This window comes from Channa argus, chromosome 3, assembly GCF_033026475.1.
Source record: "Channa argus isolate prfri chromosome 3, Channa argus male v1.0, whole genome shotgun sequence".
Classification (NCBI taxonomy): Eukaryota; Metazoa; Chordata; class Actinopteri; order Anabantiformes; family Channidae; genus Channa; species Channa argus.
The window spans coordinates 18666113-18693316 of NC_090199.1; the positions used below are offsets into that span (position 1 = coordinate 18666113).

General features: G+C 37.8%; 2 protein-coding genes across 8 annotated transcripts in view; both read left to right on the forward strand.

Moving 5' to 3' along the window:
• Window positions 1–8969, forward strand: part of pkn1a (protein kinase N1a) — a 46873-nt gene extending 37904 nt beyond the window's left edge. For 2 of the 3 annotated variants that reach the window (XM_067497507.1, XM_067497506.1), the window contains exons 9-23: window positions 20–129; window positions 227–370; window positions 606–681; window positions 1864–1999; window positions 2284–2368; window positions 3005–3159; window positions 3336–3411; window positions 3955–4046; window positions 4443–4619; window positions 4910–4972; window positions 5305–5381; window positions 5509–5651; window positions 6365–6472; window positions 6729–6809; window positions 7329–8969. In XM_067497507.1, coding sequence (XP_067353608.1) covers window positions 20–129; window positions 227–370; window positions 606–681; window positions 1864–1999; window positions 2284–2368; window positions 3005–3159; window positions 3336–3411; window positions 3955–4046; window positions 4443–4619; window positions 4910–4972; window positions 5305–5381; window positions 5509–5651; window positions 6365–6472; window positions 6729–6809; window positions 7329–7532 — 1727 coding nt within the window. In that variant the 3' untranslated portion in view covers window positions 7533–8969. The remainder of the gene's footprint in view (window positions 1–19; window positions 130–226; window positions 371–605; window positions 682–1863; window positions 2000–2283; window positions 2369–3004; window positions 3160–3335; window positions 3412–3954; window positions 4047–4442; window positions 4620–4909; window positions 4973–5304; window positions 5382–5508; window positions 5652–6364; window positions 6473–6728; window positions 6810–7328) is intronic. The other variant, XM_067497508.1, reaches the window with a different exon arrangement.
• A 1631-nt stretch (window positions 8970–10600) lies between these two features.
• Window positions 10601–27085, forward strand: map2k7 (mitogen-activated protein kinase kinase 7). 5 transcript variants are annotated; one of them, XM_067497509.1, is made up of 14 exons: window positions 10679–10815; window positions 11597–11826; window positions 13108–13155; window positions 15966–16110; window positions 16546–16612; window positions 17263–17376; window positions 17882–18001; window positions 18091–18198; window positions 18296–18475; window positions 18589–18669; window positions 19818–19960; window positions 20045–20090; window positions 20197–20332; window positions 20834–27085. In XM_067497509.1, exons 2-14 carry the CDS (start codon window positions 11646–11648, stop codon window positions 20929–20931), a joined length of 1467 nt encoding a protein of 488 aa, XP_067353610.1. In that variant the 5' UTR covers window positions 10679–10815; window positions 11597–11645; the 3' UTR covers window positions 20932–27085. The 5 variants fall into 5 exon arrangements, with proteins under 5 accessions (XP_067353612.1, XP_067353613.1, XP_067353610.1 ...); XM_067497511.1 differs by lacking the exon at window positions 11597–11826 and having other exon boundaries at window positions 10601–10815; XM_067497512.1 differs by lacking the exons at window positions 11597–11826; window positions 13108–13155 and having other exon boundaries at window positions 10601–10815.
• The last annotated feature ends 119 nt before the right edge of the window (window positions 27086–27204 follow it).

Below are 27204 nucleotides of genomic sequence, written 5' to 3' on the forward strand. Positions count from 1 at the left end.
TTTCTGTGTATGTTTGCAGCTGAGGTTAGTGCTGTATTGAAATTGGAAAACGCCGTGGTGGGCCAGACAGCTTGGAGGACTGTGGGAGAACAGGCCTGGGATCAGACCTTTACAGTAGAGCTGGAAAGGGTCAGTACACAAACACATATGCACACAAACACTAACAAATCTGCACATAAGTGCATAGCATAAAGCCAACCTCTGGGTGTATTTGTGTGTCTTACAGTCGAGGGAGATGGAAATTGCAGTTTACTGGAAGGACTACCGTTCGTTGTGTGCTCTGAAATACCTGAAACTGGAGGAGTTCCTGGACAACCAGAAACACAGAGTTCAGCTGGAGCTGGAGCCTCAGGGCCTGCTGCTTGCTGAAGTACACACACACATACAAACACACACACACTACATGGAAAGGTGGCCTCATTGTCCATGCATATGTGACACCCGTCTTTGTGTGTATTTATAGCACCGGCAAAGATATTCATATGAGGGCACATACAAAAACTGCCACAGACACCCGGCTTAACAACACAACTTTGATTGAAAGGTTCAAATAATGTCTGAAATTAGACCGTGGATTTTCAGTTTCCATTTTTTGATTTTTCCAGGTGACCTTTTTCAACCCCGTTATTGAGAGAGCTCCTCGTCTTCAAAGGCAGAAGAAGATCTTTTCTAAGCAGCAAGGTGAGGAAGAAAAAGAAGACAACACAAAAACATAAGCTCAACTAGAACATTTTTTTTGTTTTGTTTTGTTTTTAAACGTGAGCAAGTTGTGTTCAGACTTTATGTAAATAAGAAAAAGAAAATGGCCACAAGGGAAGCCCACAGCTGTAACACTTTTACTGTATTTCAGTTAAGAGTACAGTGCCATCTAGTGGTGATTAATGTGTCTTCATAGTGATAAAGCATCTATTAACGCACTCAAGTAAAAACAGATATAGACCAGAATTGTATCTAATGAAAAAACATTTTAGCCAAATCCTTGAAAGGTCAGTTGTTTGATACTCGTGAGAAGGGCCAGGCAAAATATTTCCAGTGATGAAAGGTGTGTAATTTATCATTTCATTTAGGTTATATTCCAGACAGGGGTGATCATTGTAAATGTTGAGACTACAGACTGTGGAGGGGGCTGACTCTTGTATACCCTGCCTTTTTTCTGCATCTCTGAGTCACACGAGTAATCAGGTTATATATTTCATATACACATTGTAATGTGATAAATCACAAACAAAAATGAGGATACAGATCATAGGCCAATGAATAATATCTACAGGTGTGTCATTGACATGAGCCATTTAATTTGCCCAGGAAGATGAACTGCTAGGCTGCTGTGAAATTAACATAACGCCATTGATGTCACAAGGCTAAAATCCAAGTGTTTTAAATCCTCCTTGAACTTCTGATACAAAATATCTACAAAAATATATAATTAAAATAAGTATTTTGAGTTATTTGTAAAGCAAAAAAAAAAAAAAAAAAGACTGCCACTGGGAACACCTGCTTCTCAGTACAAAAATGATAGACTTTCCTGTGATGTATCAAAGACACAGATGAGATGTAGCTGATTTGTTAGGATCACACAGATGATGAATAATCCTCTTATGAATATGGTTCAAAAAGGATATTAACTAAAAAGGACAGTTGTGCATGAAAAACAATGAAGAAGAAAAAAAATATATATATTTTTTTTTTTTCTTAATTTTCATTTTCTTCATCACACACATACATAAACACACAAGATTATTGCAGCATGATAATCATTTTGTCATGTATTAATCATTTATTATGAATAAAGATAATTCTTAAATAATAAAGTATTAGAACATTTTTATGTCATAAAACATTTCACCATGCTTGTCTTTCCAGGAAAGGCATTCCTCCGTGCTCGTCAAATGAATGTGGATATTGGGACGTGGGTGAGGCTTCTTCGAAATGCCATTCCTACCGTCAACAACTCAGGAACCTACAGTCCAAATGCACACAACCTAACACTAAACTCTGGGTGAGACACACAATGAGTACAAACCGTGTAGGTCACGTGGATGCACACACCCCGCTACTGAGAAACACTCAGCATAACTGTAAAGTTTGATAGCTGTCATTTAGATTTGCTGTCCTCCACAGCAGCACTCCTTGAACCTTTTTCCTTGTGTTTCAAGGCAAAAAATAAAGCATATGATGCTTTCTCTGCCCTGTGTTTAACACCCCTTCTGTTTTCTGTTTTGTCTTTTGTTCATTTTTCTGTTGGCTCCCCTGTTTTGGTCTCTTTGGATGTGTCTTTCTCAGGGAGATCTCAGTGGAGAAGTTGAGTCTGGACAGTGACTCTCCAGTTAGAGTCGATTACAAGAGAGACAATGACATACACACTCCGGTGAGACAGGGCTGGGTGAAAAATATATTTTAAACAAGTGAAGTAGATCTGTTTATTGTGTGATTTAAAGGAGTATAACTTTTGAACTTCATCTATAGTTAAAGAAACAAATAACAGTTCTGAACAGTTCTGATTTTCTGTTATTTGCAGGAAAATACAGAAATGTTAAGCATTCTGTGCTGCAGTCATTTGAGAACAGTCAAGATGAGTTTTCAAATTTAGACACCTCATTTCAGTCAAAGCCATTTTTTCAATGTATTTAAAGCCAACTTTATTTGTTTTATAATGTGAATGAATATTTTTTTTAATTCCCCGCACAATTTGCAATAATACAGCACAACAGGGGGATCTTCCCCGTTCATTCAATGTGTATAACACATGATTTTTCTAATGGGTACCAATAAGAGTAAATGGTAGAAAGAAAACATGATTTTGATTTATATACTGTATGAATTTATTTTGATGCTCTCTGTTAGCTAAAAGTATATCTTGACTGATTACTGTAGATACTGTTGACATGTTTGAGATATATACGTTATACACAGCAGGCAATTTGTGGATTCTTGGTAACAATGGATGGAATGCCACTGTATTATACTTACTGTTGGTCAAATGATGTCATATAATTGTCTCTAGTCTTCCATCTTCTGTCTCTGCATGTCACTCTGTGTCTTTTCCTATATGTCTTTTTCCTTGCATGCCCCCTATCAGGACCGACTGCCAGTCCTGGAGCCCTTCTCTCCCCCAGACCTCACCCCTGAGTGTCCTGTCAGAACCCCATCAGTTGGCAGGTACACGCACGCACACACACAAATACAGTAACATAAAAGAACTATTTTCTCCTTGTCTTTAATGTATTTCTTGGATCTAATTGGTACATTAGTCCTTGTACACTTGTCCATTTAGTTTCACATAGTCTATGTATATTCTTCTTACCTAGTCTAAATATATGTGTCAATGTCTCCAGTAAGCAGAAGAAAGGCCCTCTTTCACTCCAGGACTTCAGGCTAATCGCTGTGTTGGGCAGAGGACACTTTGGGAAGGTGCAGTTTCACAAGTTTTTATTTGTTTGTTTGTTTGTCTGTTCATTGTTGTTGTTTTGTCTTTTGTTGTTTCCCCCCCCCCCCCCCCCAAAAAAAAAAAATCTATAGAACACGGTTTTTCAAACAGGTCGGTCATAACGCAAAAAACATATACATGCACAAAAGAAATATGTACCTGTGTTTGTGGAAATTGAACATATTTTCCTACTTTCTGCATATATTAGTTCTCAAGTACTAATGCAGCCGAGTACTGACTATGGCAGCATTAAAATCTGAAATACTATAGTCCTTGTTTCATATACATTGATTAATTTCCTTTAAAATGTATGTTCTGAAAAGGCTTATTGAAATGTAAATGAAAAAAAATATTTCAAATTGCAGGTTTTAAGTTTTATTCAGACCTTATTGTAGCATCCTAGGTCGTAAAAGGAATTGGTTCCTACTCATCATTAAATAACATAAACTTGCATATCTACAAGTCACCAGTTTTACTTACACATTTTGTCCATGTTCAAGCTCATATAGTATGTCGTCTATCTTCAGGTATTGTTGTCAGAATACAAGAAGACCGGTACAATGTATGCCATCAAAGCCCTGAAGAAAGGAGATATCGTAACTCGTGATGAAGTGGAAAGGTGTGTGTCCCTGTGTTTGTGTGGATAGTTGCTGTTTTTATCTGGATTTCCATTAATGCATTTTACTGCACAGCATTAATCTGTGCTGTTGTGTTGATTCACTATGATTACTGATCATATGTGCGCTGAGTGTGGGTGTGTCATCGACCAAAATAAATGCTATTTAGTTATGTGTAAATATTTCTAATTTTTCCTCTCTTTTATTTTCTTCTCTTCCCTATGATCTTGTTTTTCTCATCCTATTCATCTTCATCTCTTTCTCTTCCCTTGTTCTCCTAAATATCTGTTTGTCTTTTGTCCCTCCATCCTTAATCTCTTATTAATGTTTACTTTCTTTTGTCTATTCATCATCTTCCTACACCCCTACCTTTACACCTTTACTCTTCTCCCCTCCAGTCTGATGTGTGAGAAGCGCATCTTTGAGATCGTGAACCTATCACACCATCCCTTCCTTGTCAACCTGTTTGCGTGTTTCCAGACACCAGAGCATGTGTGTTTTGTTATGGAGTACACAGCAGGAGGCGACCTGATGATGCACATACACACAGACGTCTTCACAGAGCCACGAGCAGTGTATGTAACATAATACATGTGTTTAAGGGGGAGAAGAAATGTTAAATGGGGGCATTTAAAAAATGTATTCTTTGATTGTGTTAGTCTATAAATACACTGAGCATTTTCCACAAATTTCTCACTGAAGATATGTGTTTACAATAGCAGTAGTAGTAGTTATATTAGTAACGGTGGTTGATATATTATCTGGAAGTAAAATTAATGTTCTTTGTTATACGAGTCAGATTTTATTTGTTTTATTATTATATTTAATAGTGCAGCTGTGTAATATTTCTTTGGTTTGACTTCAGGTTTTATGCCGCCTGTGTGGTTCTTGGACTTCAGTTCCTCCATGACCATAAGATTGTTTACAGGTGAGTGGAAACTTCCACACGCCATAGTCAAGATCAAGAATCATTACATTATCTTTTTGTGAAAAATTATAAAATGCTTCAACTATCCCTCTGAATTCACTTCTTATTAGACACTTAATGAGCTTCTGATGTTTATATTGTATCTATTTTAACCCTTATTGGTCTGAGGGTTAGGGTTAGGGTTAATCCTAACCCTAACCCTAACCTGCACAGGTGCGGGCGTCGACTCCTAAGGGTTAAACTTCTTCAGTTCTTCCTCTGATGTGGTCAGTGAAATGATGTAAAGGGACACTCATCTTTACTTTCATTTGTTCACCTCCGATCTCTTCCAGAGACCTCAAGCTTGATAACCTGCTGCTAGACACAGATGGTTATGTAAAAATCGCTGACTTTGGACTGTGTAAAGAAGGTGAATAATATTGTTAATGACTAATGGGCTTATTTCATTTCCCATGCTGGGAATTGAGTCCAGTTTTCCTTCTTTAGTAAAATTGTTCAGCCAAAAACAGTTTCAATCTTTCTGCCTCTGTCTGTAGGAATGGGTTATGGGGACCGAACCAGCACCTTCTGTGGGACTCCAGAGTTTCTGGCCCCAGAGGTGCTCACGGATACATCCTATACCAGAGCAGTAGACTGGTGGGGACTGGGGGTCCTCATTTATGAAATGTTGGTTGGAGAGGTGAGAACTAGTACACATCTGTCTCCATGTGAACACACATTACAAACCTGTTAGTTTGATATCACATTTATCACACTGTGCTTTCACGGCAGAGCTTGTAGATGAGATAGTGTTCCTCTTTAGATAGATTGGATGAATTTGATCACATTCATATTAAAACGATGAGAAAAGGAGAAAAGATCTGTTGTTCTGATACCACTGGGATGTAAGAATTAAGTCATCCAATCTGTAATCTCTTATCTAAACTAGACCTAAGTAGGTCTAAATTAAAGTAACATTTATTATTTATTATTATTTATTACTGTTTATTTTGACCTATCAGCATACCAGTAACAGATTAAACTAATGTTCATCAAATTGATAATGTGTTTAACGCTTTGTGTATTATTATTATTTTTTTTTTGAGTTCAAATACACAGTATAAAGAGTTAACTTAAATGGCTATTACAATTTATTTTTCATAGTGGAATCACACCATGTGACATGTGTTAATAAAAGAATTGTAGCAAATATGCTGAATTTCTTTGCTCTCAGGTGTCTCATTTACATTCCTACAGTATGTACCTGCACAAAGAGGGTATATTTAAGACATGACACATCTCTATATATTCAATGTCACATGTTTACTGTGATTAACACAGTGCTGTGTGAATTTCAAATGTCTGAAATTGAATTTATTGAGTACAATATGATTTTTGTGCATGTTTGTGTAGTCTCCATTCCCAGGGGATGATGAGGAGGAAGTGTTTGACAGCATTGTGAATGATGAAGTCCGCTACCCACGCTTTCTCTCAACTGAAGCCATTGGGATCATGAGAAGAGTAAGAATACACACACACACACACACACACACACACACACACACACACACACACGTATGCACACTCTCTTTCTCTCTTTTTTATCACCCACAAACAATACTTGATAGTCACTGCCCCTAACATAATATGTGAAACATGTAGTCACTGACACCCACTTACACACAATCACAAAGGTTATGTTGATGATCCATTGCAATGTCCACTTTTTTTTTTTTTTTCAATTTTTTTATTTGTGTGTACATGTCATCACAAATAGCTGTTAAGGAGAAACCCAGAGAGAAGACTGGGCTCTGGTGAGAAGGATGCAGAGGAGGTGAAGAAGCAGCCATTTTTTAGAGTAAGTACACTTTTTTTTTAATGTGTGAGGAGGATTTTTTGTGACTAAGTTTGTAATGAAACTGTTCAGCATGATGCTGTTTTAAATGTTTTCTTTCTGCTTCTAAGTACATAGGACGGCATGTATTAGCTTTGTTTGGATGTGATAGGATGCAAAGCAGCAACAGGAAACATTCAGTTATTAAAGCAGTATCAGCTATGATCACACTGAAGAGTTTCTCCATTCCTCATTTCCACACTTCAGTGTCCTGGAGTAAAATACTGTACCTCAGCTATAGTAGCCACTGGTGTAAAACATGTGTTTGTGAGAATAGCTGAATGAGAGGAACACGGGAAAGTCCTTTTATAAAAATGTTCAGTAAATTTTTTGAAATTTAAACATTTTGGGAGGAAAAGTGAAGGAAATTCACACCTACACTGCAGGTGAACACAAACAGATCTTTATTTGTCCTACTTGACACTTTGAGGAAAACATCAGTACATTCTTAATTCATAATTTTTTCCCACCTTTTCTCTACAGAATATGGACTGGGACGCATTGCTGCAAAGAAAGGTGCCCCCTCCCTTTGTCCCATCCATTGGCGGCAAAGAAGATGTCAGTAACTTTGATGAGGAGTTCACCACTGAACCTCCAACGCTCACACCTCCACGTGAGCCTCGCGTTCTCTCCCGCAAAGATCAGGAAAGCTTCCGGGACTTCGACTACGTCTCTGATCTCTGCTAGCGAGTAGGGGGCTCGCAGGCCTCGAGGAATGTTTGATTATGAAGTCTTATGAAGAGTGTTTCAGTCAGAGCAGACCTGAGGTCTCTGCCAACTATCCGCTGTTAACTATACTGTGAATTAATGCAGAGAAACCCAAGGAAGTCTATGTTTTGTGTGTCTGCAGAGATTAACTGAGAAAACAAAAATATTCTGTCATGAATGAAGGACAAAGAAAGATCCCTCTCCTACCATTGTACAACACACCTGTGACTTGTGTATCTCGCAAAAATTAGCCTTTAAATCACCTCCTTCCTTCCTCTTATCTGTCAGCGTAGTCACCTGTGGAGCTGCAAGAGGAGGAGCTCTTCATACTGTTGACTGTTTAGGAGGTTGCTCAGTGGCCTCTCATATCAATGCCTTACATACGTATGTGTATTTGATCCTCAGAAAACCCTTTGTAAACAGCAGCAGAAAGTGTTTGTGTGCTGCAGGAAAACTCTTAATTTTCTTTTTAAAGAGAATTTGTTACATTGGAATTAATGATATCCAGAGTGAATTTGTACTGAAAATAGTAAGATAACTTGTGCTATATGAATTATAGGTTAACTGTGGTAAATAACCACTGTTGTAAACTGGACTATGGAATTTTCTGGAGACCAGACACTTTTTTTTTTAAATTGTGCTCCTTAGATTTTAATTTTCTGACAAAAGTTATGTACTGACAAATAGACATTTGTTAAGGAGTCATCTGATTACTCCTTGATGCTTAATTCAATACCCTGCATGCATTTTTAATTCGATCTTTTGAGACACACACACAAACACACACACACACACACCCATAGCCCGTCAGCATAAAAGCTACCTGGCAAGCTGGTTATTGCATTTTTTTCAAAACACTAATACTTGATGTTCAAGTAGCAGACTATACATTATGTGTTTTAGACTTCCATTCAGTTATTTAAATGCTATCAGAGTTTTGTGAACACAAAGTAAGTACCCTTCAAAACAATTATATCTAACATTGAACTCATTAAAAACTGGCTATAACTGTGGTTTAAGTGTCTGTTTTATGAAATTAAGCCACCAACAGGTTAAAGTCTACCCACAGACATTGTAGGGTTTTACTTTCAGTGATTTTAAATCTGGGTCTGACTTCTTTCCCAAAATAGAACCAATCAAGAGCTTGCTACTACAGTGAGCAGCTAATAAGTTCTCTTGGTGATGATATTTGTAAATGAAGGATATGATTTAATTGGAAAAGACACGTCCCAAATACAGATCAAATCTGACCCAGTGGTATAAACTTCTATAACATTTTACTATTTCTGAGTACAAAGCAGGATTGTTGTGAATTTAGATGTATGATGATGTTTTTACTTATCTTGTGTATGACAATAGCAAACCATGTGAGAGTATAAGTGGATTTATTTTATAAAAAAAAAAACCTTAAGTGAGTATTACGTCTGTTTATTTCTTTTAAACGGAATTGGGGTGTCTGTTGAAGTACAGATACCAAAAAGTGGAAGCTAGCAATATTAGCAACTTAAATACATTTCGGTTTTAAAAAATGGCATCTTGTGTCTGACTTAAGATCACCACTACATTTATTTTGTCAGTAGAAAAACAATGTTTGAACTTGACAAAAGTCAAACAATTTAATTGATTATCAAAATTTGGTGAATGATCTGTTTGCTTTCTTAAGTCAGTTATTTGACATTTTTGTTCTTAAATAGATGTCATTTATTTCATATCCTCATCTCTGAATGAGTGAATATTAGTAGGTATGTTTTTAAAAAATGCTTCAGAAATTCCTCTAACAATATCTTAGAACTCAAGATATTTGGTCTAGATCAAACTGTCAAATTCTTACATATGAGAAGCTGGCACTATTCAATGTTTGGTATTTTATTTCTAAAAATTGTTTAATGATTAAGATTTTAAAGAATACTATGATGCAGATTTTGTGGTTTTGACAAATAGCTGGAGTTTCAGAACAATGGGACCTCAAGGTTAAAATCTGCATTTCCGTTAAGACCTTGTAATAAGTTCAAGAGCACAAAAACCGGTATACTATGAATCTTTGCATGCATGAAAAGGCTTTAATATGTGTATAGTATATTGGTAATTGAGCAAACTCAGTCTCATAAATTTTTAAAGGCTTTAGTAGTTATAATTCATTACAGACAACTTTGTTGTCATGTTGTCTTTCAAGACAACACATTTTTTGGCTCCTTTGGAAGATTGCAAATGCCTTGTTTCACCACTATTTTCTGGAAAGCCAAATGTGAGCAAGTTGAATTTACTACAGATAGATTGTGAACGCATGATTTATGTACTTAATTGCTAGTGCCTGACTACAATGCTAATAGCCTATTAGAAACAGAAAAATTCAACAGCCTTTAATACTTAATGCTACTGTTACAACTGCGGACCTAAGTACTTACTAATGTTACTAATGATTTACCAAAATCTATAAATGCATTATTACTAAGAAACGCACAGTCATAGCTTTTCTAAAAGAATTGAATAATAATTTACCACATATTCCTTCATATTTAATCTATTAAAGTAGTAAATAAATGGTAACACTGTAATACATTTTAGTCTGATGCTGTAAATGTTAAAAAGTACTAAATTAAATTTAGTCCAGATGTGGTGCAGCTCTTACATAGAATATATGGTCAGTCAAGTGGTTGTGACCAATCTGGTGCTTGTCATTTTATCATTTAATTATTGTATCATTTACTGTAAATCTTTTTTGCTTCTTTGTTTGTTCTCAATGTATTTTAATTTAATTTCATGTTGTTGGAGGCCCATCTGGGGACAACATTGTATATAAGCTTAGGCTATATTTACTGTAGCTCCCACCTTTGGTTTATGCTACATACTATACCAAATAAATTATTGCTTATCAGTGATTCATAAAGAATTTTTAAATCTGTTTACTCCTTATCAACCCCACCTGTAAGAACTGGGTAAATTACTGTTACTGGCTCTGTAAGGTGGATGTACTGTTCAGTAATCTAGGTGCGTTGTTACGTTACTGCAGTGTTCGTCCGTGCGTGCGCGCGCGTGTGTCCGTCCAGTTGTCAGTCAGTGTGCTGCTAGCCCTGCCTGCCTGCCTGAGAGGGGAGTCGAGAGCTCTGCTGGGAACTACATGGTGCTCAATTTTTCAAGATGTCGTCGCTGGAACAGAGGTTGTCGCGAATCGAGGAGAAACTAAAGCAGGAAAATGAAGAAGCTCGCCGGAAAATCGACCTCAACATCGACATGAGTCCGCAGCGATCACGTCCGAGGCCGAGTGAGTTTCCACCGGGAAGAACCGGGGAGTCGGTAACGGCCAGAATAGCTGAGGGAAAGATCAGAGAAGCGGAGGGAGGGAGGGAAGGAGTCGGGCTGTTATGCTGCTCCTAGCTACTACAGTGCTAACAAGCTAGCTACATAAACAAACACCGACTCAGCTTACTCGGTTCATTTTAGTGTCAAAGCACTTACCTAACAAGCGGGGAAATTTCTGGAGGGAGTAAACCAAAATATCTAAAGAAAAAAATAGAAGTTGTCATGAGATATCACGCTGGCAGTCACCTCTCGTAATCTGTTTTGATTCTGTCCTGTCAAACATGCTACGCTAAGAAAGTTAGCAATCTCAGTGATGGCCGGTGGCAGGCCCAGCGTCAAGCTGAAAATTTGATGGTAGTTTGCAGTCTGCTTTTGTATTGGTACATACGTGTCTTTTATCTCCAGCTTCAGTACGTTTCTGCCCAGTTGTTAAGCCGAGTATTGTGTCTCTTGCGGCATTGACATTAACTTTAGTGTCATTTTTGACTCTTGACGAAACAGACGCTAATTTGTGCAAGCTATCGATTTAACCGCTAGCCTACGTTAACTAACGTTCAGCATAACGTTCACCCCGTTGCTCATCCTTTTATTTGCAAACACAATTTTCACATTACATGTAGTGAAAAAAAAAATGCCGCTGACCCACTAAATAAATTCTGTCACAGTCATCAGTGAATATAAAGTCAATGTTTAAGACGTGATGAAGCAGTAACGTTAACGGTGGGCCCTTGAACCTTCTGTAGAGGAGGAACCAGCCAAATCGCCCGGCTAGTGCAGCAGAAAGTCTGCAACATGCTTTTGGACGTACAACATCGAGACACACACTATAATGAGGGAGTAAACCTCTTTATTAATTTACATTTACAACAGTGGACGTTTAAAACTCCTTGCAACTATACAAGAATTGAATTTCCTGTCACTGATTTTACACAGATGATTCTTTCTTACAGATCGTGGCGTCTTGTCCATTCATGTAAGGTTTGAGAGCACAAACCTCGTTTTTCTTTTTGTGTTGAGGGTAGATTTGGTGTCTGTAAAGACTGTGTGTGTATAAAAATAAAAAGTAAAAAAAGAAGGTGTCTATGAGCTTAAAGAAAGTATGGCTATATTCTGTATTATTCCTATTGTCAACAAATCTCATAAAAAGACCAAAATAACAATACATTTATGTCCGTCTGGTGTCTGTATATTCATAGTGTAAAGTTTTCCTCTGAAACATAGACCTCGATTTGATGTCCAAAAGCTAGGGATCCAATTTATCAGATTGGTATTACTACATGATCAGGTGATGGCAATGTCATAACCATATTTCATCTTACATATTTCTACCTACCCAGTGTTACCAGTGATCAAACATAGCCATTATCAAACTATAGAGACAATGATAATGAAACTACAGAACAGCAAATTATCTTAATAAAACAAATGCATAAATTTAAACTTGTGAGACAAACATTTTTTACAGTTAATTTCTACAGCAGAGACAGGGGCACATTAGATTCAATGAACTTATTTTCATTCGTCATGAATTCTCCATAGCAGCAAATCGCATTTCACCAGTGTTTAGAAAATTCTATGATAACAGTGTGATAACGACACATTAACAGTTGACTAACTCTGAAGGACTCAGTAAAAACAGACTTGAAAATACTAAGAAGCCCAACAGCAGCTATAATCTACTCATAATGCAGTACTCTAGAAAACAGTTAAATACTCGTAATCTCTCATTCAGAAAGAATTTTGAATGCTGATATTGTCTCATCCTCAAATAGTTTTCTAGAAAATAAAGAATTTATATTTGCACTACTTCGTTTACTGTTATATTACTTAAGCAGCCTGGCATAGAATTTATTTAAATTTACATTTAGTCATTTTGCAGACGCTTATCCATTAATGTTTCTGTACTACATTCTAACAAGCAACAGCATTGTTTACCTAATAGCTGACTATTTTTTTTATATAAAGCTACAACAAAGCTTTAAAGCCACTTTCAGAGACATATTGATGAGAAAGATTTAGTGATTTTGGTCATTTTATAGTATTTGTTGACGCGGAAAGTTTTGAATATACAACACTTAAATTTGTGTTTTTGGGGTTGTGTGTGTAAAGAGAACTTGAATGATAGTGCAAACTTTGTTTCCAATTTGTCGTTTGATCGAGTAGGTGTGTCTGTGTGTGCACGCATGTGTGATTGTGTCAGTAGTGCAGTACAGTAATGTGCGTGTGTGTGTGTATTTTCTTTCCTCTTGTCTAGTCATCGTGATCCAGCTCAGTCCTGCTCCAGCCCCCTCCCAGCGTGCAGGTATCATTCAGTCCATCACTCTCTCTGCCACTGCACCCCCCTGTCCCTACACCTCTTTCCCCAATTTCATGTCTCACCTCTTCTTCCCTTATCTTCTATCTCAGATTTCATAGTACTACTGGCTTTAAAAACATATACAGTCCCTATCTTTCTCATCATTGTTGTTTCTTTTTTTTAGAGAGACTAATGGGCTCACAATTCTACTACTTATTTCCTTGTAATGATTTATGTTCATCTTTGTAACACTTTTATGCCAATGTATTATTAGATTCAGTAAGTCCACAGAAGATCATTCAGTTTACTATCTGCCAGATATAGTGGTACATATTGAGTTTCAGATACAGCAACTAGTTGTTTTTTAGTAACGTATTCACACCAGCTGATTAGATGTAGTTTTGTTTCATAAGCATTGGGAACTAACCACATTGTTTAGGTGTGTTGACTCACTCAATTTTCTTTCATTTCAACCCTATTCCCTGCACACATATAACTTAATTTTCACTAACACACATAATTCCTTACACTAGTGCCTGAGAGGTTTACAACTAAAGAAGTATCTCTGCTAAATGGTTGAAAGTTTAACCTATGTCCCTGACTAGCAGCGATACTTTAATTTAATCAGTTATTTACACCACCTTTCAAATCACACCCTCTCTCCATCTCTCAATCCCTTCTCCTCTTTCTGTCTGTGTTTGTCTGTTTCAGTGGCAGGGCAGAATTGGTGTGTGTTGAAATTTTGTGTGTGCGCGTGTGTGTTTGTGTAAGCGTGTCAGAAGATTAACCTTCATTTTGCTGGAAGCAGAGAATCACGGTGCATGTGGCTTTTCTGCACGGCACAATGTTTTGGGTTGTTATTGTTTGACACAGATTCTAATCCAGCATCCCCACTGGTTCATGTGCAGGAGTGCTGTGAACACACTGGCTTCTTTCTCTCTCCTTTTTCTTTGTGTGCCAACTGAAGACTTGCCTTTCTATCTGAGTCTGACTGCCTGTCTGACTTCCAGCTTAGTCTGTGCTGTGCAGTTTTGGCCGAATTTCTTCTGTCTTTCTGTATATCTCACATTGGACTGTTAGATGTTGTTTGTGTGTTAATCTACTGGCATCCCCCTTCGTCTTCTTCTAGCAGCCGAACTAGTACGAGCAGGAGTCAGTTCAACAGTGCCTGCAAGTGTCTTTGTGTGTCTCCTCCTCTTAGTGCTGTCTGTCCATCATGCCATCCATCCATCTGGAGTCATGTGGAGATGCGATCTATGCCCAAGACTGCCTGAGTCTTTCTTTCTTTCTACACTAACCCCCCCCAACTGATTCTCCCCTTACAGGCTTAACCATTCACAGGTGACTCATGGATACAAACTCCTGCTGGTACTCTCAGAGCAGTTGCCAGCCTACTACCACAAAAACAATTACAATTGTTATAATAGTAACAATTGCATGGTTCTCAACATGTTTTGCAAACTAGCTTTGAACATGATGTGATATTGCTAATAAGTAGGGATTTAAACTTGTAATTGGGGGTCTTTAGTGTTCATAGTCATTTATACTGTTTTACCATAACTGTTGACTTTCTGTCTGAACATTTGGTTACATGCACAAGTCTTTGTTAATACTTTAAATTATTCCCATGATATTTGGTATCTTTGACGTGATTTACACCAATGTTTGATTTATGTGGATATAAGTTTTAGTTGCTCTTGGTGTCCAGGGATATAAAGCAATTTATGTGCATTAATAAGGCTTTGTCTGGCTAATATTAGCATTAATGGCAAACTAGTTTATTACAATATGGGTTTTATTTTCAGTGTTTCAGCCATTCGTTCTATTGGTTATGATAACATTGCAACATTGACACTGCTAAAAATGTCAAGTGGAAAAACAAACATAAGGTAGTCAGGGTAGTTAAATGTATTTCAAAGAGTAACTTATTTGATAGGAATTTGGAAGTAAATTAAAAAGAGTAAATTTAAAAGATAAGTAAATTTACTACTCAAACTACCCATTGTAAACACTTCACAGATTGTACTTGCCACACTGTGCACTCACTGATGTCTTGTGCATCAAAATTATTTTCAGTGTAATGTGCTTACATCTAGTTACTCCAAATTAACTGTTTACAACCTGTTTAATTGACTGACTGCTTATATTTTGACTAGTGTTGTTTTGTTATTTGCCTCTCAAGTAAGTACAGGTCTATAATAACTGTTAAAATAAATGCCTAAATCTCTGAAAGTAAAATCCAAGTTGTGATAAAATGTTTTGCTTTTAAAATGTCCACTTCCCTTAACTGAACCTCCCAAGATTTGGGCTAACCCCATGCTACCTCTGTCTGTGCCTGGGAATTGTGTTGCTTTTTCCCTGAGGTGACCGTTTTGTTTATTTTAACATTTTGTTTAGGACATCAATTAAACAAAAACAACGCTTTAGCATTTGCGATAAAAAAGAAAAAGTTCATATGCTACTTCTCTATAAAGCAAGGTCTAGATAGCTACAGTGAAAGATTCTTTAAACTCACCAAGGCCATTTTAACTCGTGCTTTACGTTTCTCATCTGAATCTTTTTTTTTTTTTTTTAGACTTTATAAAGGCTTATTACAAAAACATTTAATATAGTTAACTAACTATTAATTAAATATTATAACTATTAATACACCATTATCTCTGTCTTGGGGCATACAACATCTTAAAATTACCAAAAACAATGGAGTAAATTAATCCATGAATAAACAAAGCCCTTTTACACTGAGGCGTGTCATATACTCTGTTCTACCCCCAGTCTCCTGTCTATTTCTAATGTCATATCCCCCCTCCACCCAGCACTCCAGCTTCCCCTGGCCAATGACGGAGGCAGCCGTTCGTCGTCTTCAGAGAGCTCACCTCAGCACCACCCCTACCCCGGGCGCCCACGACACATGCTCACCCTCCCTACACCTCCATACGGTCTACAGAAGAGTCTAGAGAAGTAAGTTGACTGTTAAACACACACAAATTTTTATCTGAGTAAAAATGACTGAGAAATAATTTTCAGTAATGTTTGAATAACCATAAGGGTGTTACAGCTACTGTTGCACTACAACTCACATAGGGTGCAGAGTGTTTCTGTAACACAAAGAAGTATGGATTGTCAGAGGAATTGATTATGCAAACACTCAAAATGATTACATGAACACACACATGCACTGTATGCGCACTCGTATTTGTTCCACACTGGCGAGTGGGCAGTATGTTGGATTATTTGTAGACAAACAGATTATGTTAGATACGATGGACCCACAAGGAACAGGTGTACAGGAAACTCACAGAATATCCATTTGTAGGTCAGAATCCTCTTGCTAATTGACATTTGTACACTGAAACAAACTTCATTGTGGGCTTTTATGTGTTTTTGTTCTCACAGTGCAGAAATTGATCAGAAATTGCAGGAGATCATGAAACAGACGGGGTATCTGAAGATTGACGGTCAGGTAAGACATGTAGACTGGAACTTTAAATCTTCACTATGTTATAAAATACAGATCTAGCACCAGGGTGGACCATGCTAAAGCTGATGATATTCTTCACCTTTCTTATTTTGAATTAACCTTGATTCTTTCCATGTTTTTTTTTCTTTGACATTAACTAGACCATTATAAAAAGAGATGTATAAGAAGATAAAATTAAGGATTAAGGTGATTGATTATGTGTTGGCATCATTTTGTTTAGATTTTTTCCTCTCTGAGACCTTCACACCCAGTATCCTAATCAGAACCATTCGGGGTTTGAAGATGTTTAAGATGTGACTCAGCATTACACTCTAGATTGTTTTCAAATCTTCTCATTAGTGCAGGGGGTTACTACATCATGCACTCAATAAGATGTCACTCCTATCATCAAAGTTACCATTAAGATTAAATTTTAATAAAGCTGGTAAATGATGCATCTTCCCACTGTGTGCTAGTATTATCAAGCATTGCCCAGGGGTGAGAAGCTTAATTACACATCAAAACATTGGTTATTAAATGGCCAAGAGGGTGACACTGTTCCTTATGATACAGAAATTCAGAATTAAACATTTTAAGCTTCAACTTAACATTTTACTTGTCTGAAGCATGATCGAACAATTGTTTTATCACAGCGGTATCCAGCGGAGGTGACAGACCTGATCAGTGAGGGGGAGATTGGAAGTGGGACCTGTGGACAGGTCTTCAAAGTGAGGTTTAAGAAGACGGGTAATGTCATCGCTGTCAAAGTAAGAGCCTACTGCACTCCAGTTGTTCTGTGTTCATGCGACCAGTTTTGTTCTTTCGCAGATTAATACAGAATAGCATGGTTGTAAGGCCATATTGACCTAAAATGAGTGAGTGACACAAAGTTAAAAGCAACAGAAGGTTGTCATAATCAGCTACAAAGCTTCTGACTCTACATCAAAATAAGCTGCAAATATTAACTTATGTAAAACATATAGAATGTCAAGTGGAGCTTGATGCAGAACTCCCTTTGTTTTCTCTCTTTCATTGTTTTTGTGCTTTAATTCTGACTAGTTTACCAACACAGTGGTGGTAATAACCCAACATAATAGCCCTCTTATTTAAGAGATGACTTAATTGTAGCTCTCCGTGTTGTTTAACAATTAGGCATTCAATCAGCTGAGCAGAGGAGACCCTTGTTTGTGATTCCTTAATGCGTTATTCCTATGTTACATTCAAATGATGGCAGAAATCTTACACGTCTAAGTTTTGTTTATGTTTCACCAGCAAATGCGCCGTACAGGAAACAAGGATGAGAACAAGAGAATCTTAATGGACTTGGATGTGGTGCTAAAGAGTCACGACTGCCCTTACATCATCCAATGCTATGGTGCCATAGTTACCAATGTAGGTGTTCCAAAAATAGCGAAATGTCTGTATGTCTAATATTAAACTTAAATTTCAGTAAAAAGTCTTATGTATTTCTATGTGTACAGACGGATGTATTCATTGCCATGGAGCTGATGGGAACTTGTGCTGAAAAGCTGAAGAAGAGAATCCAGGGCCCCATTCCAGAGCGAATCCTTGGAAAGATGACAGTGGCAGTAAGTCGAAGAAACACACAGATAGGAATGTGTATGACAGCTCACTTAATTGTTTTGCTCTTAGCTTAGTTTTTCTGTGTCTGTGTTTCTGCTCCAGATAGTGAAAGCGTTACTGTACCTAAAAGAAAAACACGGTGTAATCCACCGGGACGTCAAACCCTCAAATATTCTTCTAGATGCTAAAGGTCAAATCAAACTGTGTGATTTCGGCATCAGTGGACGCCTCGTTGACTCCAAGGCCAAGACGCGCAGCGCTGGCTGTGCTGCCTACATGGCCGTGAGTGTAATCCCACAGATAAACAAGAAATAAATGGATGCTATCAGAATTTTCATTTTACACCAATACACACCAAATTTCTATACAGTGTTCCCTGTTTATGTGTCTGGCAGCCTGAAAGAATAGACCCTCCAGATCCCACCAAACCTGACTATGACATCAGAGCAGACGTTTGGAGCCTTGGCATCTCACTGGTAAGACGATTTCCATTTAATACCAAATTTTCTACTATTATTATTATTATTATTATATATCTTTTTATTTTTGTAATCTGAGCCTGTGATATTTTATGACATTGAAAAATCTAATTAATTTTAACATTACCCCATTTTAAACTGTAAGGAGGAAATTATTCTAATTCTATTTGTCATGCACAGCTATGATTTTCTGGGTAATAGGTAATGTTGAGACAGATGTCATAATGACAGGGTTACATGAGTTAACAGTAATCAATCTGCACTAAGTGGACATGAACAATGACATTTTAAAAAAATGCAACTCTTCTACAGCTTAAAACAGTATTGTCAGTGGTTACTTGATAATGCAGCCTCCTCACAGACATGATATCAGTAGCCACTTTGAAGTTTAAGATGGAAACAAATGGGCTGCAGCTTAGTTATTTTTATTAGCAGTTAATTGAGGTGTTCTGCCTTTGGGACAATGCTAAATGTTCTGCACTTTTAAAGCGCTTTTCTACCTATCAGCACTCAAAGCGCTTTACACTGCTTCTTAATCACCCATTCACACTAACAATCACACACACACTCATACACCGGTGGGGGAGCTGCTATGCAGCTGGCCAACATTCACCAGGACCAACTAAGTTGGGGTTCAGTGTCTTGGTCAAGGACACTTTGACATGTGACCGGAGGAGCCGGGGATTGAACCAACAATTGTGAGATTGGTGGACAACTGCTCTACCTTCCTGCACCACAGTCGCCCACTAGCTATAAAAACTATAAAACTATCAAAACAGAATTTAGACATTGGGTTAGTTATCCAGCATGACAATGAAAAAAAATTAATATATAAATAATTAATGTTCTACTTATTTCAATTCTAAAACAATAACAGCACATTATGCATTTTACACAATATGTAAACAGTGAAAGTGAATTGCAGGGCATGAGATGAGACCTGACCCAGCATCTAGTTCACATCATATTGGAAGCAGTGTTGCTGCATAGGAGTTGAAAATGTATTGACCTTGCAAATCTTAAACACCCTTTAGTTCCAGGAAATAAAGTGACTGCTAATGGATGAAAAAATGTGTCTCTTTACAAACACATAAAGCAGTTATAGTCTATGGTAGTGGATGTTAATAAGCCCTTGTATCCTCCAGGTGGAGCTGGCCACGGGACAGTTTCCCTACAAGAACTGCAAGACGGACTTTGAGGTTCTGACCAAAGTGCTGCAGGAAGATCCTCCTCTACTGCCTCTGGGCATGGGCTTCTCCCTCGACTTCCAGTCCTTTGTTAAAGACTGGTGAGTTAAATTTACACTTTAATAAATACATTTTAAAATATGTTTAAATTACAGTTTTACTTGATGTGCATTTCTTTTCCTCAGCCTCACAAAGGATCACAGAAAAAGGCCAAAATACCACCAGCTGCTGGTAAGTGGGCAGTTTTTGTGAGCAGTTACGAAAATATGCAAATTGTCCAAATGGAACTAACATGTCTGTCTCTTTCTGTATCTCTGTGCCCGTTTTCCTAATCCAGGAGCATAGTTTCATCCGCCGTTACGAGGTGCTGGACGTGGAAGTAGCCGGTTGGTTTCAGACAGTGATGGATCGCACCGAGTCACCTCGCAGCAGCCAGTGTTACAGCCATCAGCACCAGCTCCACTCGCTCTTTAGTAGGTAGCCTAGTCCTTCTCAGCGTTAGCTTAGCCATACGCTAGTCTAGCCTAGATTTAGCTTTGCCAAGCCCAGAGTCTCTCCTAGTCTGGTCCAGCGTCAGAAGCTAAGCCTAAAGTTAGACCCAGCCCAGCTGTCCACCTGTCCAACGGAGACCCTCAATGGCCCACAGAGGAGGGAGAGACTTAGACTTAATGGCGAGCTCTGGATTAGCAGGTGGGGAGATGGACTGATGAATGGATGACACAGGTAGCTCAGTGTGTTATTCAGCGTGTTTGCTCTGGACAGGCAGATACGGGGAAGAGGGGACAGAAATAGGTGCACACTGTAGTTAGCTTTTTTCATGTATACACTGTTACATTTCTTCACACTATCATACCACATCACATCAGTGTGTGTAACAGCTACACACACTTTAGTACAAACTGTGTGTATTTTGTATGCTTTTCTACATTTCCTCCGCCTTTCATTTATTTTCTTATCTTTATGTCTGTCTCCAGCAATGATCCAAGCCCTTGGATTAGTCAACAGAGTAGTCACTACACACTGGAACAAAGCATCTGCTACATTAGCAAACATGAATTGCTCTTGTACATAAATGTTATGGAGGACACAACAATGTCCAGTGCAATTATAATTCTTCAGGTGTTTCTACTATCACATATTCTCAGGCTGTATCTGTGTGTGTTTGTGTGTATCATTAAACGTGTGTGTGTGTGTGTGTGTGTGTGTGTGTGTGTGTCTGGGTGTGGCTATCAAGACAAAGTCACTGGTTTTTATAAGTGAGATTTTATTTCTTAGTCATTTATTCTACACACAACAGCTCTAAACACACAAATAAGAACAAATGATCATTTTTAACATGCAAAGATAGTGATTTTCATTAACCATCATAATATTTAGCAGCTGTGTAATTGGAAAAACAAAACAAAAATGAGTTACAAAAAAATTAGTGTTGCATTTTAGCTTTGTAGAAGGAAGATGTTTTTGGTTTTGTGTATTCAAAGTGACTTGGTTAAACTACCAGTGTTAAAAGTTTTGAGGGATAACAGAAGACAAGCAGAAAGGAGGAAAGTGTGTAAGATGAAAAAACTGTGTAAGAAGAGGGTCGTACACTCCTAGGTGATATTTGGGAGTCTTATAAACTGTTACTGAGTGCTTAATCTGTGAGAAAGCAGAGAGGAGCTTATCTTGTACAAAGACTTTTAAATGGAGTAGATCTTATTATCTGTGGAGCTTCTCTTCCCTTCACTCTCTGTTTGTCTACCTCTTCCTCTTTGTCCACCTCTGTCTGCCTCTGCTGTTTAGTGTGATGTAGGGCTCCACAGTATTTTAACACCAAAGGCTGCTTTTGGGTTGTCGTTGTTGGAGTCTGCTCCTTCAACATTTCATAAAGGAAGAAACAACTAAGCTTGTTTGGGTGTTTTTTAAAACCCAGAACTGGAGTCTCAAACAACTGCCCTGGGGGCCCTTAAAATCTTACCGCAGTCTATGTGTTTTGAATTAATTGTTAAAAGGAACTGATCTTTTTTTGTTTTTTTTATTAATGCAATGGCACATTATGTTTTTTAAATCAGTCTTTTAGGCCTCTTCTTGTCAACACATCTGTTTGTAGATAACAAATATTAGCAAATAGCAAAGAAATTCTACACATCTTTTTGCTCATACAAAACTTAAGAATTTCCCATTGAGTTAATCAAATAATTTTCCTACTCGTCATTAGTTGAAACAGTGTTTAGATTTGATTTGGTGTGCAGACATCAAAATGCCTTTTCCAGCCAAGTTTTTAGAGAGCTGGGCAAAGCTTCTGTTCTCCTTCAGCACAATCTGAAGCAACATTAATCCACTATCTAGTGTACCAGCATAATAAAAAGATGACTAACGTCGCTGTAGAGTGTATAGTTAAAATCTATACCGTGTTTATGTGGCCTTATTAGATGAGAACAACCTAGTCAGTGGCCCCCAGGTAATTTGACTTTGAGACCCCTGGCCTAGAGGACTGAATAAACCAGCCTGATGCACGTGAACAAGTCAGCTGTGTCCATGTACTTCATAAGCGCAGGAAAATGCTGACCAGTTTGAGTCCTACTGCCACCCCTCTTACAGGGTCACAGCCAAAGCCTGCTAGATGTGCATACTCATGACTCGACTCGCCATCACCCACCAAACCAAATCACTGCTAGACAGAGAGAACTGAATAATTGCAAGGACAAAGATGGAAATTTGTCAAGTGTCAGAGAGTGAGCAAAAGATCCAGGGATGTCGTCAAGATGGCAAAAAGTGAGTGGAACTAAAATGGAAATGGAGAAGGAGAATAGAGGATTAAGTGAGGTGAGAAGGGAGACAGTGAGTACTAAGAAAGTGAGATGGGAAGGTGAAGACAAGTCTGCAACGAAGTTGGATAACAGGAAGTAAACATGCGAGAAAGGAGAAGAGAAAAACATTAGCCCAAGTTACACAGGTTTGCTGAGGTCTGAGGCTAGCTGTTTGTAAAAAAGCTTTTATGGTGTTACACCAACCTTGTGATCTTTGCAAGTGTGTTAGCATGTTGTGTTACTGATGTTAATGTTCTGTTCAAACTGTTATTTATTACATTGTTACTGCTGCTACCTTTAATTGCTTTAGACGCTGCTGTCACTTCTTTTCCCCAAAGGACAACTACATTTATTCTTTTTCTTTTAAGCCAAATAAGTGAATTAATGCAATGTTTAATTATGTTACCAAATACAGATGAGAAAGAGCGAAGAGGGCAAAAGCAAGTGAGAGGTGGTAAAACAGATCAGCAGAGAGAGTGAAGTGAGGCTGGCTTCACAGAAAGTACTAACTCACACAATATAAACGCACACCTCACCTCAAGTGTAGTCATATGTGTAATGGATGTATAGTCAATCACATATATTGTCACACTACAACTGTACAGTGTAGATATGAATAGAGGGGCTGTCTGTCCAGAGGCTGTTTGTCACATCCTTTACTCAGTCCATCCATCTCTCCCTCTGTCTGTCCACAAGCTTGACAACTCTGACAGTTCACACCAAAGGTGTCCACAACTTAACAAAAAATATGAAAGAGCATTGTTGTTATTGTTATGACTATTGTTATTGACATTATAATTGATTATTCTTGGCTATGATATATATAAAAGCTCTCTCTATCGCTACTGGGAGAAGGCGTGTGTGTTGGGCGGGGGGGGGGGGGGGGCACTGTATTATAACAGTGCCGTGTGTGTCATAATGTACAGGGGAAACTGGTGCACTAACACACGGCAATAAAACCAGCTGACTCATCACTCTACTCAGTGAATCAGACTTACAGGGCCCATGTCAGGATGTAAGGTCAGTTTACTGTTTTTGGGCTTCACTCAATGTTCCCAGTCCTGCATTTCATTACTCTGGGTTTACTAATGCAGCTAGGAGTGTGTTTATATGATCAAATCAACTGTACCATCAAACTCACAGACTAAGTGCTGCTCTTTGTGATGAGTTAACGGAACTTTGTTTAATAGTAGTGGACTGTTGTTTTAAAATGGTGGGTTTTGGGTTTGAAAGTTTCAGCATTGTCAGGTGTGGTAGACAAAAGCAAAAATCACTTAACAAAGCTTTCATCAAAAGGAAGTATTTTTAAATCTGTAATAAAAATGTATCCTATTATTTGTAACTGTAAACTTCTGTCCATATGGGACGAACACTTTGACTAATCTCCAGTCTTCAGGTTGTGATCAGATCTTACAGAGTGAAGCCCAAAGATGTGTCTTGTTCTTTATTATTCAGGCCCCTAAGCAGATGTGACAGCGAGTTGGCACAACTCTGATAGCTCAGCCTTTGTCAAGTTTTAATCCCATGACCAGGATATGACCTGGAACTGATTTAAAGCCACGGTTTACCTTCAGCAGTGGACTGGGTTGCCCCACTCACGTAACAGGATTTAGGGCTGATCACGATCCCTCTGCTCAGCCTCCCTGCTAACACCTGTTGTATATAAACCTAGATCTGGTGCTTTGCATCTATCAGCTGTACTGCACTGCCAGCACAGCCTGAGGTGTATCATTGGTGTTCCAACTCTGTTTGTGTGTCTCAGCTGTGTTCAAACACAAACCTGGACCCAGTCTCCCACTGTTGAGGTTCTCTGTTATTAAGCTAATGTGTATTTTGCAAACAAACACACACTCGCCTGACTGTGCTCTTAGCATGCATTTCCATTTAAATACCTGATTGTGTGACAGACCCACACTACACCAGTGAATCTGTGTTTGTGTGTGTATCAATGCTAATTGTCTAATTGTACACACACACACAACTGTGTGAAATTATCCCGATCTTTACATCAATGCTGGCTACTGCCAATAAGTAGCTTAATGTGTATATTTGTTTACCAGGTGCGAAGCAAGCGGTGTATAAAAACAGCTAGTTCATAGTGTGTACCTGAACTGTGCCCTGGCACCGAGCAAGCGTGTGTGTGTTAAAGCGCATCTGTAAGTAAACCAAATATCATTTTCACTATGCAGTCATTTAAACCATGTCAGCTTGCTTCAGTGGGGGGGGGGGTTAAAGCCTCCTGTACATTCATAGATTTACTGACAAACTGGAGGTGACGACAGTGTGTTTGATTTTTGTTTTTCAAGCCCCCCACACCTTCCTCCCAGGTGATCACCATCACCACCTTCAGCTAGTTCACAGAGCAAAGAGAGAGCAAGAGGTGTGTTTTGAATGAGCTGACAAATATTTAAGGATTGTATTGGGGTTGGGGAGGGATCTGGGGTAGACTTGAGTTTGTAGTGTGGGGGAAATGCAGATCAATGCTGTAAGTATATGAATTGCATGTTATTGTCACCACTGTAACTGGCATTGTTTTGTCTTCTTTCAAGACAATGGTCAGTTGGGGTGTGGATGCACAAAACTTTATCCTTATTTATGATTTTTACACATATAGTCTGTATTTTTGTTTTGTGCAAATATGGTGAATTTATTGTGACTTTTTTTTTTGGCCATTTTCATGTTCTCTATCAACTTTGCAATATATATTTTCACTTTGGACCCATCATTAGATGAAGAGGTGGAAAAGGAGGAAAAGCTGTATCTTTATTAGCGACAGTGTTTGTTAGCAAAATGTCCTATTTCCCCTCATTTATGTTCAGTGTGTCTTTCTTTTCATTTAGCTGTGTGAGCGAGAAGAGCGTGTGTTTTATGTTTATTGGTCTACCAAAAGTTTTTATTGATGGTGATTATTATTGTTATTATTAGCTTTTATTTGTGTCCGTTTTGTTTTTATTATTATTATTATTATTACTGTTTATTATTATTTTGTTGTTATTATTCAGGGCAAAGATAACACCAAATTGAACAAAGACATAAATGTGTGGTCCCAGACAGTGCTGAGAGCATCTTTCTAAAGATTTCTTTTCCTGGCGAGGTGGAGCAGTCGTCATTATCACCTTTACGCTGTAGTGTCTGTCCACCTTCTTTAAAATGCCACATAAAGATAACCGCTGAACTGAAAGTCTAATAGTATTTTTTATTATTATTATTCTTTTCCTTGATCCGATATTATGATCAGTTTATTTCTTGTTACCATAAATTGTGTGCTCTTATTTTTTTCTTATTCACCCCTCCCCACTGCTTATGGATTTTACTTTTATTCTATTTTATTTTAGGATTTTTTTTTTTCTGGTTTGTCTGATGCTGTAGTCATGAGCTGATTGGTTAAATACCATAGCTTTTTTTTTTTTTTTTTTTTAATGCTGAGACTGTTGTGGCTGATGTTGCACTTGTGATGGGTTTTATTTTGTTTTGTTTTGTGTTGCAGATTTTGGAATTGTTGTGCAAAGAGGAGAATATTGGATGGTTTCCTTATTTTCTTAAAGTCACAGCAGTCATTTTATCAATCATAGATCTGTGACACGGAGCAAAAAAATGATTCAACAGTGTATTTTTTCACTGATATTTATTTATTGGTCATTTGTATGTTTTTTTTTTCAGGGGGTTGGGTTGATTTTATGTGTGTTACATTTTTAGTGGAGGGCAAACAGGACTCAAGGTAGAGGAGTGATCTCTCATTGGCATCTTACTATTGTGTACAGAAAGCAACTAACACACACTCGCAGACAGTCCTCATAGTAACAGATTAACAGGTTAAAATAGAAACCTGCAGCACAGTAAGGTGCACCTTTCTGGATTTACTGTGACTATTGGATTTAGAGACATTGGTTGTTTTGTTTTGTTTTTTACTGTTTACCCTCTCAGATGATCCCCATAAACGGCTCATTGTTTAAAGCCACAGCATGGTGTATTTGAACTCCAGTGATTGATTAACTCTTTTAAAATGTATATTGTTTAGAACCTTGAGATATTTTAATCCAGTTCAGAATACCTGCTAAAGAGAAGATTTGATTTCTTTTTCACAAATATTTAAGTATTTCAGCTGCTAATAGCTAGTCTCATAGTGGTCTGATCGGCTTGTTTTTAACCTGCACTCACTGTTAGCGAGGTGGCACATACCTGCTTTGAAATGTCATCAAGGTTTGTTGCTTGGGGTTTTTTCCTAAGCCTGTTTGGATTGCATGAGTTTGCTAGTTTGCAGGGTGGGGAAAGGATTGATTCAGTCACCAGAGGTATGGTGTTGTATGTACAACACCATGGTAATATTATTTTGACAGTTGTATCAATCAACAGAGCTTTACCACCTGTTCTTTTTAATTTAATTTTGTTTTGGTGTTTTATTCCACCCCCAGAGTCTCATTTCAAAAACAATAAATGCCATTATATTGTGAATACCTCAGGATTTTTTTTTTTTTTTTTGAGAAAAAAATAAAATACTTAAAAATTAAATAAATAAAAAACATATAAAAAGTCGACAACTTGTTTCTTTCCTTTTT

Excerpts from the sequence above, each read along its gene's own strand:
- map2k7 (XM_067497509.1), top strand. The coding sequence starts at position 11,646 with ATGCTTTTGGACGTACAACATCGAGACACACACTATAATGAGGGAGTA. Across the intron at positions 20,091-20,196 it reads CAAAATACCACCAGCTGCTG|GAGCATAGTTTCATCCGCCG; the intron begins GTAAGTGGGCAG and ends TTCCTAATCCAG. Across the intron at positions 20,333-20,833 it reads CCAGCTCCACTCGCTCTTTA|CAATGATCCAAGCCCTTGGA; the intron begins GTAGGTAGCCTA and ends GTCTGTCTCCAG.